Here is a 14,793-nt window from a genome sequence, read left to right as displayed (position 1 = left end):
TACATATCAGACAGTGATACAAAACTGGACAAGAAACATACTGCCCGCCGGCTCTTCTGTTGGCACGTTGGTGCGTTGCATGCCTGGACAGAGTCCTGTATGGACTTGTATAGCTGCCCTACTTCATCATTAATCGAGAAACATTCATATCAAATATGCCGACATGGAACCCCTTCAGCTTCTCTGACAGTGGTCCTGGATACGAAACTAAGATCAAGAGAATGTGTGATGCGCTGGGAGAAAAGGATGGGGAGGGAGAAAGAGAGAGACGAGAGGAGGAATGGAGGGGATAGAAATAGAGACTGGGTTGACAGACTTCTTTCTAGTTTAGAGTAGATGAGCAGAGACTGTGGGGGTAGATGCTGGAGAATAGAACCAGCTAGCTAGCAGGAGATGATAAAATAATAATCTAGGGCAACCCTCCCACCTCCTCTGTGCCCTCTCTCCACCACCCCTTCCATCCCTCTTCACCTCCTACCCTCCACCCCACCACCCTCCAGGGTGGCCCAGTGTTTGATATCTAACATGCCCTTACTGGCATCCCCTGTGGTCCAGTTCTCAACTGGGCCTGGCGGGGCGGGGCAAGGGAACTGCACACACAAAGCTGTGAGTTGTGTTCCAAAATCAAAGAATTTGATTTGACTGATGTTCTAGAATACTTCACACTCTAACCATATCCCCCGCCCCCCCCCCCCCCCCCCTCCACAACATGCCTGTGATGAATGAGCAGAGTAATGTTTTAGACAAATGAATGCATAAGCAGATCTTCATCCTCTCTCTCTCTCTCTCTCGTTTTTCTCTTTTCTCTCTCAGGTGCAATCGCTGGGTCCTCCTCCGGTTCTAGTAAGTAACTGGCAATTACAGCTTAGGAGCTATTTCTACCCTCCTCTCTCACTCTGTCTCTCTCTCTCTCGCTCTCTGTGTCTTTGTTTCTGTATCTCTTCCTAAGTTGCCTCCCGCTGTCGTTCATTAGACATTTCTATCCGTCCCTCCTTGCCTCCCTCTTCAGTCAGTCATCCCTCCCTGCTCATCCCTCCCTCTTCCCTCTCAGTGTTGCAGCACGAAGGTTCCCGACTCCTTCATTATTTATGGGCCTCTCAGTGGTCTCGTCCTTTCATCACGACCACACTAACTTACACAGGAGGGCTCCTTCCACCGCTCTGCCTCCTCTGTTTAGACTGCCTGACGGGGACAGAGAGACGAGGGGGGAGGGGGGAGGAGAGGAGAGGGGGGAGGATGAGAGTAGAAGTGAGGGAGGGGTGGGGTGACAGGTAGGCGGGAAAAGAGAGAGAAATGACAGAGAACATTGGGGAGGTGGGGGGGAGAGAGAGAGAGAGAGAGAGAGAGAGAGAGAGAGAGAGAGAGAGAGAGAGAGAGAGAGAGAGAAAGAGAGCGAGTGAGAGAGAGAGAGAGAGAGAGAGAGAGAGAGAGAGAGCGAGCGAGCGAGAAGAACGGGAGGTGGTGAGACAACACGCAAAGGAGGGAGAGGTAAAAACTTGGATGGGTCCGAGTCTGTAAGTGTCTGGTAATGCCGCGTGATTCCGAGCGAGGGTCGGGGAGAGGCAGGGATGAAAGGGAATGTGATGGGGGATTCTCTGTCTGTGCAGCGCCTGGGAGCTCCGAGCGGTTAGACACAAGCTCTGGGCAAAGTGTCAGCAGCAGGGCTGACAGGCTGCTCGAATCCTCTGGTCTGTGGGGCTGCAGGGCGGCTGGACTGCAGGGCTGTTGTGTTGTATTGTAGAATGCAACACACCAGTAGAATGGAACATCATACAGAATAAACCAACACAACACAACAGAATATAATATAACAGAGTCAAATGGAAGAGAATCCATGTCCAGACAGGACATGCATAGTACCAGGGCTACTACACCAATTCTGTCTTTTCAGTAGTCATATCGAGTTCAGAGGCGAGTTTGTTTTGCTCACTCTCAGAAAGGCCAACTAAGACACCTGCGCCGGTTACCATGGTGACCACAACCACGGCCACTGCCACGACGAAGGCGGTGACTAAAACTGCCCCTGTGACCTCCGCCCCCATCACGTCAGTTCCTAAGGGGCTCTCATCCAACCTTCCGGAAGGTGGGCAGTAGAACTATGGTAGCTGGTAGCCGTAGACTCATGCATCTGTTTGTGTGTGTGTGGAGGGGGGGTGGGGTCTTATACATTTGTGTGTGTGTGTGTGTGTGTGCATACCCATATCGTGTGTGTGTATGTGCGTGAGGAGAGGGGAGGAATGAATACCTAAAGGGTAGTTTACATTATTCACCAGCAGTTCACCGCTCAGCTTGAGCATGTTCTGAAGTCTGTCTATACGTCCCTGGGACGGGGCTGTGTCAGCTCTGGACTGGTCCCACCGGGGGGGGGGGGGGGGGGGTCTGTCCAGCCCGGTTTGTTCTGACTGACTGGTTCTGACGAACCCAGATCAGGTACAATCAGAGTCTGTCAGGCCAGGATGTAAAGTGCTGCTTAGAACCAGCCAGGGCCTCAGCTGACCAAGGCTAAATTTAAATCTGCCATCTTGGCTGCAGCTTGTGTTGTCTCCGGGAAAAAAAGCACTTACCGCAGGATGAAGGGAGGAAGAGGAGGAACAGTGGCAAGGGGAATGGAAGGAGGAGAAGAAAGAGGAGGAGAGGAGGATGGGGAGGAGGAAGAGGAATTTCAGGAGCGCCGTTCTGTTTTGAAGGAAATCCATTAAGTGGTTTCCCCTTGAAAAGTGAAAAGCGCTTTCGACCCTCGGCAGACTTTGTCGACGAGCGCTGATGGATTGACAGGGCGCTGACTGGATATTTAAAGCCCCAAATCAAACACAGAGCCTGGAGGAGCCCTCGATGACCTGCCGTCAGCCAGCCTCACACCCATCACATGACACAGACGCCCAGGACCTCCGGCCTCGCCAGGGTCTCCGACAGGGATGGGCAGAAACACCCTTCAGGTAGAAGCAGGTTCCATTCAATTGAGAGAGGGAAAAAGGATGCATTCACAACAAGGAGGCCTGTTCACTTATTTCCAGCGTGCACACCAGGGTTTAGAGGATGGGAAAGGGCAGGGCCACCACCGCTTACCTTGCCAGGGTAGGTGCCAATGGTTACTGGACGCCTGTATATCCTGACGGTGTTGGGTTCCAGGGCTCTGTCACCTCACAGCGGTTACCATGGTAACAATTTCATGGCTCGACTGTGACCGTCTTGCTTAAGAAAATGGTCGTTTGTCTGGCTTGGACATGACCCCAATGCGAGTCGTGTCTCTTGATCAGTCTGGTGTGTGTGTGTGTTTACAGGTATATGGATGTGTGTGTGCATCTAGGCTTGTGTTTCCATCTAGGTGTGTGTGTGTTTGTGTGTTTTGGTGTGTGTCTGTGCATGTGTGCGTGTGTGCGTAGATTTATGGTTGGCATATGGCGCTGCTCAGCGATCCCCATAAATCATCCTCATCCTCCTCTCTTCCTCCCAGGGATCCGAGGTCTGAGGTCCTCCTAAACACACACACACAGCCACACACACACACACACAGCCACACACCCTGTCACACACACACGCACGCACACACCCTTCCCCTCCGTCTAACCTCCCCAGCATCTCCCTACAGGTAACAGTGCATGCTGGGCCCGAACAGTCTGGCTTTTAGCAACCTTCCCTTCATAGACAAACTAGCATCCAGACCATCCCTCCACCACACGTGGGAGTCTGTAATCAGTAGCCTGCGCTGGATCGCTCTGCCTCAGTCCCAGCCAACTAGGTTCAACCTTGGGCTGGCCCCAGACCTATTGGACGTAGTCCGTATCAACTGTTACATATGAGGAAGATGTTAGTGTGCACGGGACATTGTCCTCCAGGACTCTCTCATGCACACGCTCCACAGTGTGAGTAGCAGAGAGCGCGGAGGGCATGATCTAAGCTGGGTATTATGCTGGGTCAGGGCTCTTCTCCAACCTTCCCTCCCCCTCCCCTTCCCCCTCTGCCTCCCACCTTCCCCCTTCACTCGCCTCGCTCTCAGTGAGCATGCCCAGAGGGGGAGATTAGAGGGCCAGCGGCCCTAATCCTCAGAGCCCTCTGCTGATTGGTTTTCTGGACTGATGGGTCTAGGGGGAAGGGTGGTCTAAAACACACAAAGTCCGAAATTCCACCCAACCCCACTGCTGCCCTGTATTGCCCTGCCATGCCCTGTTCGGCTTATCTCTACCAACCCCTGCCCAACCCCAGCTCCCACCCACCCCTGCTCCCCCCGCTCCACCCTGCCCACTCCTGCTCCCCTTGCTCCGCCGTGCACAACCCCTGCTCCTCTGCTCACCCCAGCCCCTGTCTTCCTCAGAAGGTCAGATCCCCTCTCCTCAGCGAAAGACTAAAGCCATCATACACTGACATTCTGACCCTTATACACACTCATTGTACACACACACACACACACACAACACGAGTACGCACACACTACCCAGTTAAGCACCAATTCCTGTCCTCGCATAGGCCAACCCCTCTACTGGTGGTTCCTGGTCTGGTGAGATCTTCACGTTGCTTAAACATTAGCTGCCAATAAACCAGGTCAATTACACCTCGTGTCCCAACCTGGGGTTTTATCATTATTGAAGAGTTAGTAGCATAAAGAGAGCGCCGCTCTCCTATTTATTTCGATGTGTTAAACCTGCCGAGAGATATTCCTTCCTGTCACTCAGCTGGGTGTCATTAGAGGTTCTGTCTTCCACTCCTCCCTGGTGAATCACAACAGCGTTGTTAGCGGCGACCAGATCGCTGTCTGTCGCCGAGGTAACTAATGAAGAGGACACGGCGACTGACAGGTGACATTAGATGTTATTGTTATCGTTTATTTTGGCTGCATTAGTGCCGGTGACAAATGATCTCATTACATGCCAACATGCTCGTGCGAGAGGCGTGGGGAAAGAAATAAATTGGGACGTTGGGACCATGGTTCATTTAGTGTATGTGTGTACGTGTGTATGTGTGTAGGTGGGGGCATGTATGTGTGGGTGTGCATGTGTGGGTGATGTGTGATGGGTGAGCATTGCCTGGGATGAAAGTTTGTAGATAGTAGATCCATCTGTGCCGACAGACTTGCTCATGTCACCAGATTATGTAACTCCACAGTTTAGTGGGCAGTTCCCAACGTGACAGTGGGATGCTACTGGGCATAGGCTCGTCACACTGCACTTAGCCCAGGGCTAAAAGCGTTCTTAGAACCTTCTTAGCCCCAGGCTAAGGGAGTTGTTAGCCCCAGGCTAAGAAAGCTTTCATATTGGCTCAATCCTGGCACATTTCAAAGCGGGATAGCCCCGACTTTACCCGAGGGCTTGCTGGCCCTGCTCCGGAACAGGGTTATCCCCAAGTTTGCGGGGTTATCCTCGGAAAATGAACCAAACACAGGGTTAAAAGGCGCCCATGTGAAACTGGGCTTTAGGTTAACCCTGGGTTAGCCATGTGTGTCTGAAAAGGGGCTAAGTTATCCCGGGGTCCACTCATTGCCTGGGCTAAGGATAGCCCTGGGCTGAGGATAGCTCTGGGCTAAGGATAGCCCTGGGCTAAGGATAGCCCTGGGCTGAGAATTCACTGTGTGAAAAGCCTGTCAGTTGGGTGAGGCTCTGAGTGTCTGTGGATGCATTTGTGTGAGTGGTCGTGTCTTTGTGCACATGTGTATGTGCAAGTGTACCTCTCCTCCACTGTGTGTGTGTGTGTGTGCGTCTGTGTTTACGTTGGAGGACTGAGCCTATGTGCTTCTCACTGACAGAGACCAGCACACCAGGACCAGGTGACCCAAAGCCAGGCCCCTCGGACCAAGAACCTCTCACACAGACTCCAGGTACACTAGTACAGTGTACTAGTAGTGTGTAGGGGACTAGTAGACGGGTCACTAGTTTGCAGGGGACTAGTTAAGTAGTACACTAGTGTGTAGGAAACTAGTAGGCTGGTCCCTAGAGTGTAAAGGACATAGCGGTTGTGTTTATTTGTCTCTATTGTAGGGTTTATCTATTGTTTGTTGCAACATTCCTCCATATATTTGTCGGTTAGATGGCACACACACACACACACACACACACTTGTAGTGAAGCATGTAACATTTAACAAAGGACTCCTATCAGTATAGTCTCACCTTACACTGACCACTGAAACCAAGCAGCCTCTGCAGTCACTAAAGCTACACAGTTTCCTAGAGCAGCACGTGTTCCCCAGGCACAGCTTGGAGTTTAGCATGTCTCAGTGAGAAGAGACACTCCTAACTGCGTCCTCACTTTGGTCTGTGTGCGCATGTTTCTGTGAGTGTGTGTGTTTGTGTGTGTGTGTGTGTGTGTGTGTGCGGTCAGTGACTGAATGTTTTTTCAAAAGAAAAGGAAAGCTAGGCTTTCTCTGGATAAACAATCTGAGGCAGCATCTCATATGCTAATGCCTCACCCTACCCCATCCCTCACTGTACTCACACACTTTTTCCTCAAGAGCCCCTCCCCCGCGTCGACGCCGCCTCCCCGGAGGCCGACGCCCCCCCAACGGCGCCCCCAGCCCCAGAGGCGGAGCCCCCCCCCCACTGACAGCCTGCCCCCCACCACCCCCACCCCCACCCCACCCCCAGAACAGCCTTTGGAGGAATGGACTTCTTCAGACCCACAGTCCCTGTCCCTTCCCGTATCCTCTCCACCAATAGCTGAGGAGTCGGCAACACTGATAGGAAAGGAGTCCACGTCGTCTCCACTAATTGAAGTCGAGTCTGAACCTCCTCAGACAAAGTCTGGGGAGTCCGACCCCCCTCAGCCAATCACCGAGGAGTCCTCCTCCTCTTCACCAATTGTGGAGGCGGAGTACACTCCACCGCCCTTGACGGAACAGTCTGAGCCAATGGTGCCTGAGAATGAAGGTAAGCCTCACCCATAGCTAGAGCTAGTGCAGGCTAGATTCTAGACCTGTAGAGATGTACAGTCATTCTAGAAGCCTGGTCTAGTTTACATCGAGATGTACAGGAAATAGCACTATGATTTCATTCCAGTCGAACGCTTAAAATATCCTTTCTCAAATGTTGATTTTGTCAGTGGCATGGCTCCATCTGGACTGGAAAAGCCGTCCATGGTGCTGTACCTCCTGTAACTTTGTTACAGGATGCAACACAATATCAGTTGTCAGAGCTGCTCATTCAATTTGGATAACGACACAGGAATCCTGTTACGAGTGGGCGAGTGAGTGTTTGTAGTGGAGAACGAGGACGGAGAGAAGGGGAGGGCGGGGGAGAGAGGAGAAGAACGAGAGAGAGGGAACAGGGATGGATGGAGTGAAGACGGGAGAGCGATAGCGCGAGAGAGAGAGAGAGAGAGAGAGAGAGAGAGAGAGAGAGAGAGAGAGAGAGAGAGAGAGAGAGAGAGAGAGAGAGAGAGAGAGAGAGAAGAAAGAGATAGGGAAAGGGGAGAGAGTGATGGATGGAGGGAGGAAGAGATGGGTAGAGTGTTGGCTGTGCTCATGAGGGTCCTGGTTCACTTAGAGTGATGTCTACACGGTTCAGAGACAGAGTCCCTATGGAGTCACTGGCACAGCAATAGAGAGAGGGGGAGAGGGAGACAGAAGTGGGGAGGGAGAGAGGGGAGAATAGAGAGACAGACAGGGATACAGCGGGAGGTAAGGAGAGAGGGGGAGGGAAAAAAGGATGAGAAAAGAAGAGAAAATGAGAAGACAGTTTCAGTAGTTTGCCAAGACAAAAAAAAAACAAGATTTACATTCATAATCTGCTCCCAAAGCAAAGCCCTGGTTGCTAATGTTATGGATAGTCATGTAACTAATACATCTGAATTTATGAGCCCACTGTCCACACAAATATTCTGGTGACATCTAACATGTCTGCATCAAGCTGGCCATTCCTAAAGTGTTGTGTGCGTGTGTGTGTGTGTGTGCTAACTTCAAAGTGTGTCTCAGAGTGTTGCTTAGCAATGTCAAGGAATTTTGGCCTGAGAAATCACAGGCACTGTCAGCATCCTGGACAGCATGCCTAGCAAGTGTGTGTTGGCTATCCATCAAACTTCTAGTGACCAGGGCAGATGATCTAACAGCTCCATCACTGTCGTTCCTTGGCTAAGCAAACTAGCACACACACACACACACACGCTCTCTCTCTTTTTCCAAACTGGTAGTCCGCCAATGCAGCCTGGCTCCAAGGGTGTCACTCAGACAGTACAAGTTAAGCTGAGGAGCGGGGTACAGATGAATGCCCCTGGCACCGCAAATCAACCCCTCCCACAAGGCACCGTGGAGAACTCTGATGAAATGGGGTTCCTCTCTCTGTGCTGCTCTACACTAGCTGGGGAAGATGCACCGTTTCAGGCTTCTTGCCCCAGTGAGGGCAGGGGCAGAGGGGTAGTCAGACAGTCAGCTAGTCAGTCAGACAGTTAACTAGGCGGTCCGACAGATTATAAACAGATAACAGATAAACCGGATCTATATACCCAGCCATGTGTGCGGCTGGTTGTGTATGTTTTGTGGTAGGAGAGCAGGGGCCGTGAGTAACATTTGCGTGGGGGGCAGGGAGAAGTAGTTTGAGGTCATGTATGATGGGAAGGGGGGTGAGGGGGGATGAAGTAGTGAGAGGGGGGATCCACAAACATCTGCCAGCCTTCTGTCCCGCTGTAGCCCTCTGGATGTAGGGTGGGCTAGTTGGCAGTGTGTCTCTCTTTCTACGTGTGTGTGTATGCACGGGAGACTTGCCTGGAAGTGTGTCGTCCTGGAGCCTGTCAAACTCGTTGACCTTCCTGGGATAGACGTATTTTAGACGCACTTCCTCCCTATCGCCACCAGGGGGGGGGGGGGGGGGCACTGCCAGACAGAAGTCCTTACTGCCGTAGCCTGGTGATGGTTAGTCTTCATCACGTCCTTATGCCACTCAGTTTTGACAAATCTCGAGATCAAAGCTGTCAATACCTCAGCAGAAAGGAGGAACCAGAGGATGCTGTGAAGGAGGAGGAGGAGGAGAGGTGGACAGAAGAAGGTAACAGGCTAGCTGCTCGAAGCTCTGTAGTCTGTACAAGTACAAATCCACGTACTTGTGGGAACTGTGGGGGAAAAAAGATCCACAGCGTTGTCGGAGCAAATCAAAGTTTGCTTTCCTCCGTTTGAAGGTCATCCCAAGTGCCAATGTCATGCCACTGGGACGACGAGTTCACGTTTGTCCTGCGCCAAAGCTTGCGGAAGTCTATTGAGCGGACTTGTCTCCTCACCGGTCATGGCGAGTGTGTGCCCTTTACTGTAAGGACAGGAAGTGAGACCTTGGAGGATAGAAAACCCTTTGCACCGTTCAGATAAAAGGAAGGGGATGTCATGTCTTCAAACCCCTCAGGTTCCTGATGCTCCTGTGTCTCCACACTCTCTCTGGCTCCTGCCACTCACAGCTCCGCTCGAACCCGAGGGCCCCGACACCGAGAGGCCCACGCCGCCCCCTGGACCGACCCCCGATGACACGAGAGGAGGAAAGGGAGAGAGGGGAGGGGAAGAAAGAGGCGGGGAGAAGGTGAACGAGGGAGAGGAGGAGGAGGAGGAGGAGGAGGAGGAGGAGGAGGAGGAGAGGGAGGCAGAAGGTATCATTGTGTGTGTGTAGACTAGTGTGAGCTCGTGTGACGCGGTGACCCTGGCGAGCGTCGATCGTCTTGTAGTCGTGGCAGTCTCCATGGGATGCTGCTGGAGAGACAGAGAGAAGCGTGTGTGATTCTGGGCTGGGATGTTCACAGTCCCCTCGGAACCAGCCGGTCCCGAAGCTGAGGCGGTGGACACGGAGGAGTCACCTGAACCCTCTGAAGGAAAGGGGGAGGAGAAAGAGGAGGACACGGAGGGCAGAGAGGAAACTGAAACTGAAGATCAAGGTAACCGGTGAAGCGTTGTGAAGGACACGTAGGCTATACTGATCTGTAGATTGTAGTGTGCTGTAGGAGTGTGTGGAAAAAATTGCACTGTTTCAATCTTTGTTTCAGCCGGTCAGACATCATAAGTCGACCTGTGGAGTAGAGAGGCGAATGAGCTGCTGGCTTGATATGGGTGCAGCCAGACCTGACTAGTAGACACATAGAGGATACTTGTAGATTTTCGGTAGAAGTGTGACTATTTTTCTGTGGTGCTGGCAGAGTCTCTAAAACGGGAGACAGGGACTGAGAGAGAAGGTCCGTCAGGGAATCAGGAGGAGAAGGAAGAAGAAGAGGTGGAACAAACAAAGGAGGAGGAGGAAACAGAGGACAACGGGGAGGAAGAAAGGAAAGAAGAGATGGAGGAGGAGGAGCAAAAAGAGGAAGAGCAAATGGAGAAAGAGAGAAAACAGAAAGGTAGAACAGAATCACTGCTCCATTAGCTTGTCAGTCACGACAATAGTTTGGGTTTGGTGTATGAACGCACCCTCGTAGAGTACAGCAGTCTTCCTCTCTCCCTTGATTTAAACCTCCTGTCTCCTGGCCTCTTCTTTCCTGCCACCTGTGTTCCCCTGGGGCCTAGGCTACTGGCTGTCTAAGTGCTGTTGACGTTAGTCTGCCTCTTGATACTGCAGCCTGTAGGCCTACAGTAGCTAGGTAGGATAGCCACATTAGCCAGTAGCCCCATGCAGTAGGTACTAGCAGCCTGAATGTTGGTGGTGCCAAGGTATCTCTGTAGCGTGTGAACCTGCTGTAGCTAGGTAAGCTAGGCAACATTTAGCCTAGTATCCCCTATAGGTGCTAGCAGGCTGAGTGTTGGCCTGCATCGTAGCTCCATGCAGCAAAGCTAGGCTACATTAGCCCGGAGGCTGTGTAGAAACCCCAGAGCTGGCAGACTGTGTGCAGTGGTGCACAGCAGTGTGGAACCTGATCGCCTGTCTTTAAACAAAGATTCCTTCATCTCCTCAAGGCCTGCTCAAGCTCTTGATCTCGGGAGAGCCCCAGGCCAGACACCTGTTTGGGATTGTGTACGATGATTTCAAAGGTAAGAGATAGAGCAGCGATGGTACAGACATCAGCAGGGAGGAAGCAGAGAGGCATGGAGAGGACAGGAGTATAGGCATCCTGATTTATAAACTGCCTGTTCTATTGGCTTAGTTCAGTGGGGTCTTTTTTTATCGAACGTGATTTACAGGGTATTTTACAGAAAGAAGAAAGAAAAATAAATGTGGAAAGTGTCATTTGGAAGAGTAGTAGACCAGTGCTGGAATACAGTGGGTGAATCCAATAAAACGTTGCTAGGTTTTAGTTTCTCATCCTTTCTTTCTGTCTGTTCATGGTTTCTTTTCTAACCACACCTCCCCCTTCTGCTTTGAATTTGTTTGGCTCAAAACCAAGGTAAGCATCTAGAACATTCACCCCCACCATGTTTACTATCATTAGCATCACTAATTAGACATTCTGTGTCACATTCTCTTCTTGGGGCATCTCTCTCTCTCTACCTCTCTTTTTGTCTTTCTTCTCTTTATCTCTTCACTCAGACTCTCGTCAAACAGATTCTTGAAAGATTTGTGTCACATTAAATGTATTCCCTCCCCAGGTGCCACATGACAACAGTTCCCCCATCCAATCGTATGCTAATAAAGCTCTCTTAAGACTGACTGTCACTTTAATGGTTCATTTGTTACACAGTTTAATGAAGGCCTCTTGTAATCAATTGACGGCGCTCCATAAGGCAGCATCTTGACTTTGCGTTTACGTGTGAGACAATGTCCCCTTCCACACTCTGTCTGAACTTTAATTGGGCATTTATATTTAACTAGCTGGTCTCCCCCCTCTCTGCCTCCCTCCCTCCCACTCCCTCTCTCTCTCTCTTTCCGATATTTCTCAATATCTCTCTATCGCTTCTCAACTGCTGAGGGAGGCACTTTACAACGCTCCTCGCCCGCCTCCTTTAAAGCTGTGCATAAATATTTCAGGCGGCATCATCAACCAAACAATAATAAAATAATAATGTGATGGCTGATTAAACAGCTAAACTCCAACTTTTTTATGTGCATTTAAATGTGTATTTGCATAAACATGCAGGTAAACATGCCTCTTTAGAGGACAGAGATGCCTCCCAGCATTCACACTCGGCAGCCTTCTAAAGATGACTAAAACCTTAATTAGGTAGTAACCTCAGTCAAAGAATCACAGATAGTACGTTCTCTCCTCTTTTCTCCTTTCCTTTCCTCTCCATAATATTAACAATATATAATTATTGAACTGTTATTCCTCAACTCTGCATAGTAAATGTACACTGGCATAGGTCTGTTTGATTTGGTCCGTTTCATACACTCAAGACTTCCACACATTCACGATAATTACTTTTCGTTTCCCACAAGGGGAATCACTCTTCCTCTCACAATACCAAATAATGCATTCTTAAATCCATCTTAGTGTTATGCGGAGAACCTTACATTTGTAAACATTGATTTCCGCACAATACGTATGTACAGAAGGGCTGGATAAGTATCTACTAAATTGATATATGTAGATTATAATTATATTGATTTTGCAGACAGACACAGACAGATATAAAGACAGATAGACAGACAGATTGTAAGAATACAGATGTAATAGATTGAGCTGTAACACATCCTGTATGTCGTAAGAAAACACTTTCAACTCTCCAAGAACAAGCCTCTTTAATCTTCCCACAAAACACACACACACACACACATTCCCGTCAGTAGAGCTGAGTATAGCACAGTCAGCGCTACCTCTAGGGAGGGGTGAAGGGGTAGAAGGAAAAAGTGGAGACAGAAGGGGAAGAGAAGGAGGTAGAGAGAGAGAGAGAGGTCTGTTTTCACTGAATTAGTCAAACACACAATATACAAAAGATGGTCAGGATAAATGTATTGACTATTTTCTATTAAATTATTATATATACAGTATATATATAAATGATCTATGAACTTTCTATTAACTATTACCATTATCTTAGTAAAATAGAAATATTAATGCGGCAGGTGGTCTTTCCAAAGTGTTTGTATTGAACCAAATGACCAAAGATGCTGTTAGGCCCATTGAGAGACTTCAAACTACTTATGTGGTCCCTTCATGACACATCCAAACCTGGGTCTGTTCAGATTGCTCGCCAAACTCTGCCCGCCGCTCATTCATCCACAACGCGCGACGTTCGTCATCTTTCTTCCCTTCATCTCCTCCACACGAGATGTCTCTAACTTGTTCTTCTTCCTCCTCCTCCTCCTGTTTCTCTCTCCCCTCAGACTGTGAGTGTTACGGCCACTCTAACCGCTGTAGCTACATCGACTACCTGAACATTGTGACATGCGTGAGCTGCAAGCACAACACCCGGGGCCAGAACTGCCAGCACTGCAGGGTGGGCTACTTCCGAAACGCCTCCGCCGAGCTGGATGACGAAGGCGTCTGCATGGGTGAGTTGGGGAGGTGGGTCTGGGTGTCTGTGCGGGTCAGTGTGCGCATTCTTGTCTGCGTGAAAGTTCCTGTTTGTGCCAGTGTGTTTGTGTGTCTACATAAAGACGGGGGGGGGGGGGGGGGCAGTGGGAGGAGGTGTTTGGTGGGGGGTTGATTGGGGGAAGCATGATTTGTGTGTGTGTGTGTGCGTACGCATGCGTGCGTGCGTGCGTGTGTGTGTGAGCGTCTATGAACAAATACACATTAACGGGCATTGATGTGAGAATTTGGGGCGAATATCCACAAATGCTACACCTTGTTAATCTTACATATAAAACCTTTTGAATACCTCCTCGCAAACAGTGCCTTGGATCGACCTGTATTGAGACGAGCCATGTGGGTTAGCCATGGAGATAAATCTGGTGTTGGTAGGACTCCATCTGTAGGTGGCCAGTGAGGGGGCGGGAAGGTAAACTTCCCATGCCGGGCAAAGGGTGGGGGGAGGGCACACACACACACACAGGGCCAGGCCTTGGAGTCAGCACAAATGAGGCCCCATTAGCTTGCCTGCCAGGCCACTGGCACACTGTGCATGGCACAGAATCAATACAGAGCAGGCTCTCTAGAGCATGTTTACACACACACAGACACACAGGAACCTTCAAGCTGACAAGAATGCACACAAACACATGAGACGCTTCATGCCAACACAAATGGGCACGCACACACTCGCGCACTCTCACACACACACACGTTCCCCCCACATTGCCACACAGTCGTGCAGTTGATTTTCTGTCCAATACTTCATCTAAGCCCCAAAAAGTACGCTAAATAAACTGTCAGAGACCATTACGTTTTCTGACATTTTACAACATCCCTCTGTGTATTTCACTCTTTCCCACACTCCCCCTCTCACCCCCTTCCCTTTCCTCTCCATCTCTCGTCCCCAAATCCCCTCCTAACTCTCTCTCCCTTTCCCACTCCTCCTCGTCTTGCCCCTCTCAATCCCCCCCCCCCTCCCCCTCCCCCTCCCCCCGCCCATCCTCTCTCCCTCTTTCCAGAGTGCAACTGTAATCAGATGGGCTCGGTCCATGACCGCTGTAACGGTACTGGGTTTTGCCAGTGCAAAGAAGGCGCCACGGGCCTCAAGTGCGACGACTGTCTCAGCGGGTTCTACTGGAAACAAGGGTGTTACCGTGAGTATGCGGCGCAAGAGACTGCACTCGGCGCTCTGTGTGTGTGCGTCTAAGACAGGGGGGAGTCTTGGTGTGTGGATGTTGTGCGAGTGAGACGAGACTGTTCCTCAAGTGTCAAAACACTATAGTCTGTGTGGAGCTACTGTTACTGGAGCACAGCACTACTTCGTCTGTGCATGGTCCTTCCTTCTCCTCTTCCTCCTCTTCCTCTTGTCACCTGGGACTTGGTCGCGCAGCTCATTAGATGCCTCACCTGCTCCGTTAATGGATGACCCTGTCGCACCTTGACCCCATTACACACATGC

At 50.5% G+C, this 14,793-nt stretch overlaps 1 protein-coding gene across 1 annotated transcript in view; it reads left to right on the top strand.

Annotated features, from left to right (window-relative positions):
• Positions 1–14,793, top strand: part of ntng2b (netrin g2b) — a 43,520-nt gene that overhangs the window by 26,832 nt on the left and 1,895 nt on the right. The window contains exons 5-7 of the mRNA XM_084687202.1: positions 814–843; positions 13,145–13,312; positions 14,354–14,488. Coding sequence (XP_084543328.1) covers positions 814–843; positions 13,145–13,312; positions 14,354–14,488 — 333 coding nt within the window. The remainder of the gene's footprint in view (positions 1–813; positions 844–13,144; positions 13,313–14,353; positions 14,489–14,793) is intronic.

Source organism: Hypomesus nipponensis, chromosome 22 (assembly GCF_054491055.1).
Source record: "Hypomesus nipponensis isolate SF chromosome 22, ASM5449105v1, whole genome shotgun sequence".
In the NCBI taxonomy this organism is placed as follows: Eukaryota; Metazoa; Chordata; class Actinopteri; order Osmeriformes; family Osmeridae; genus Hypomesus; species Hypomesus nipponensis.
Note: the sequence above shows the minus strand (reverse complement) of the source record. Positions and strands in the feature narration are given on the sequence as shown.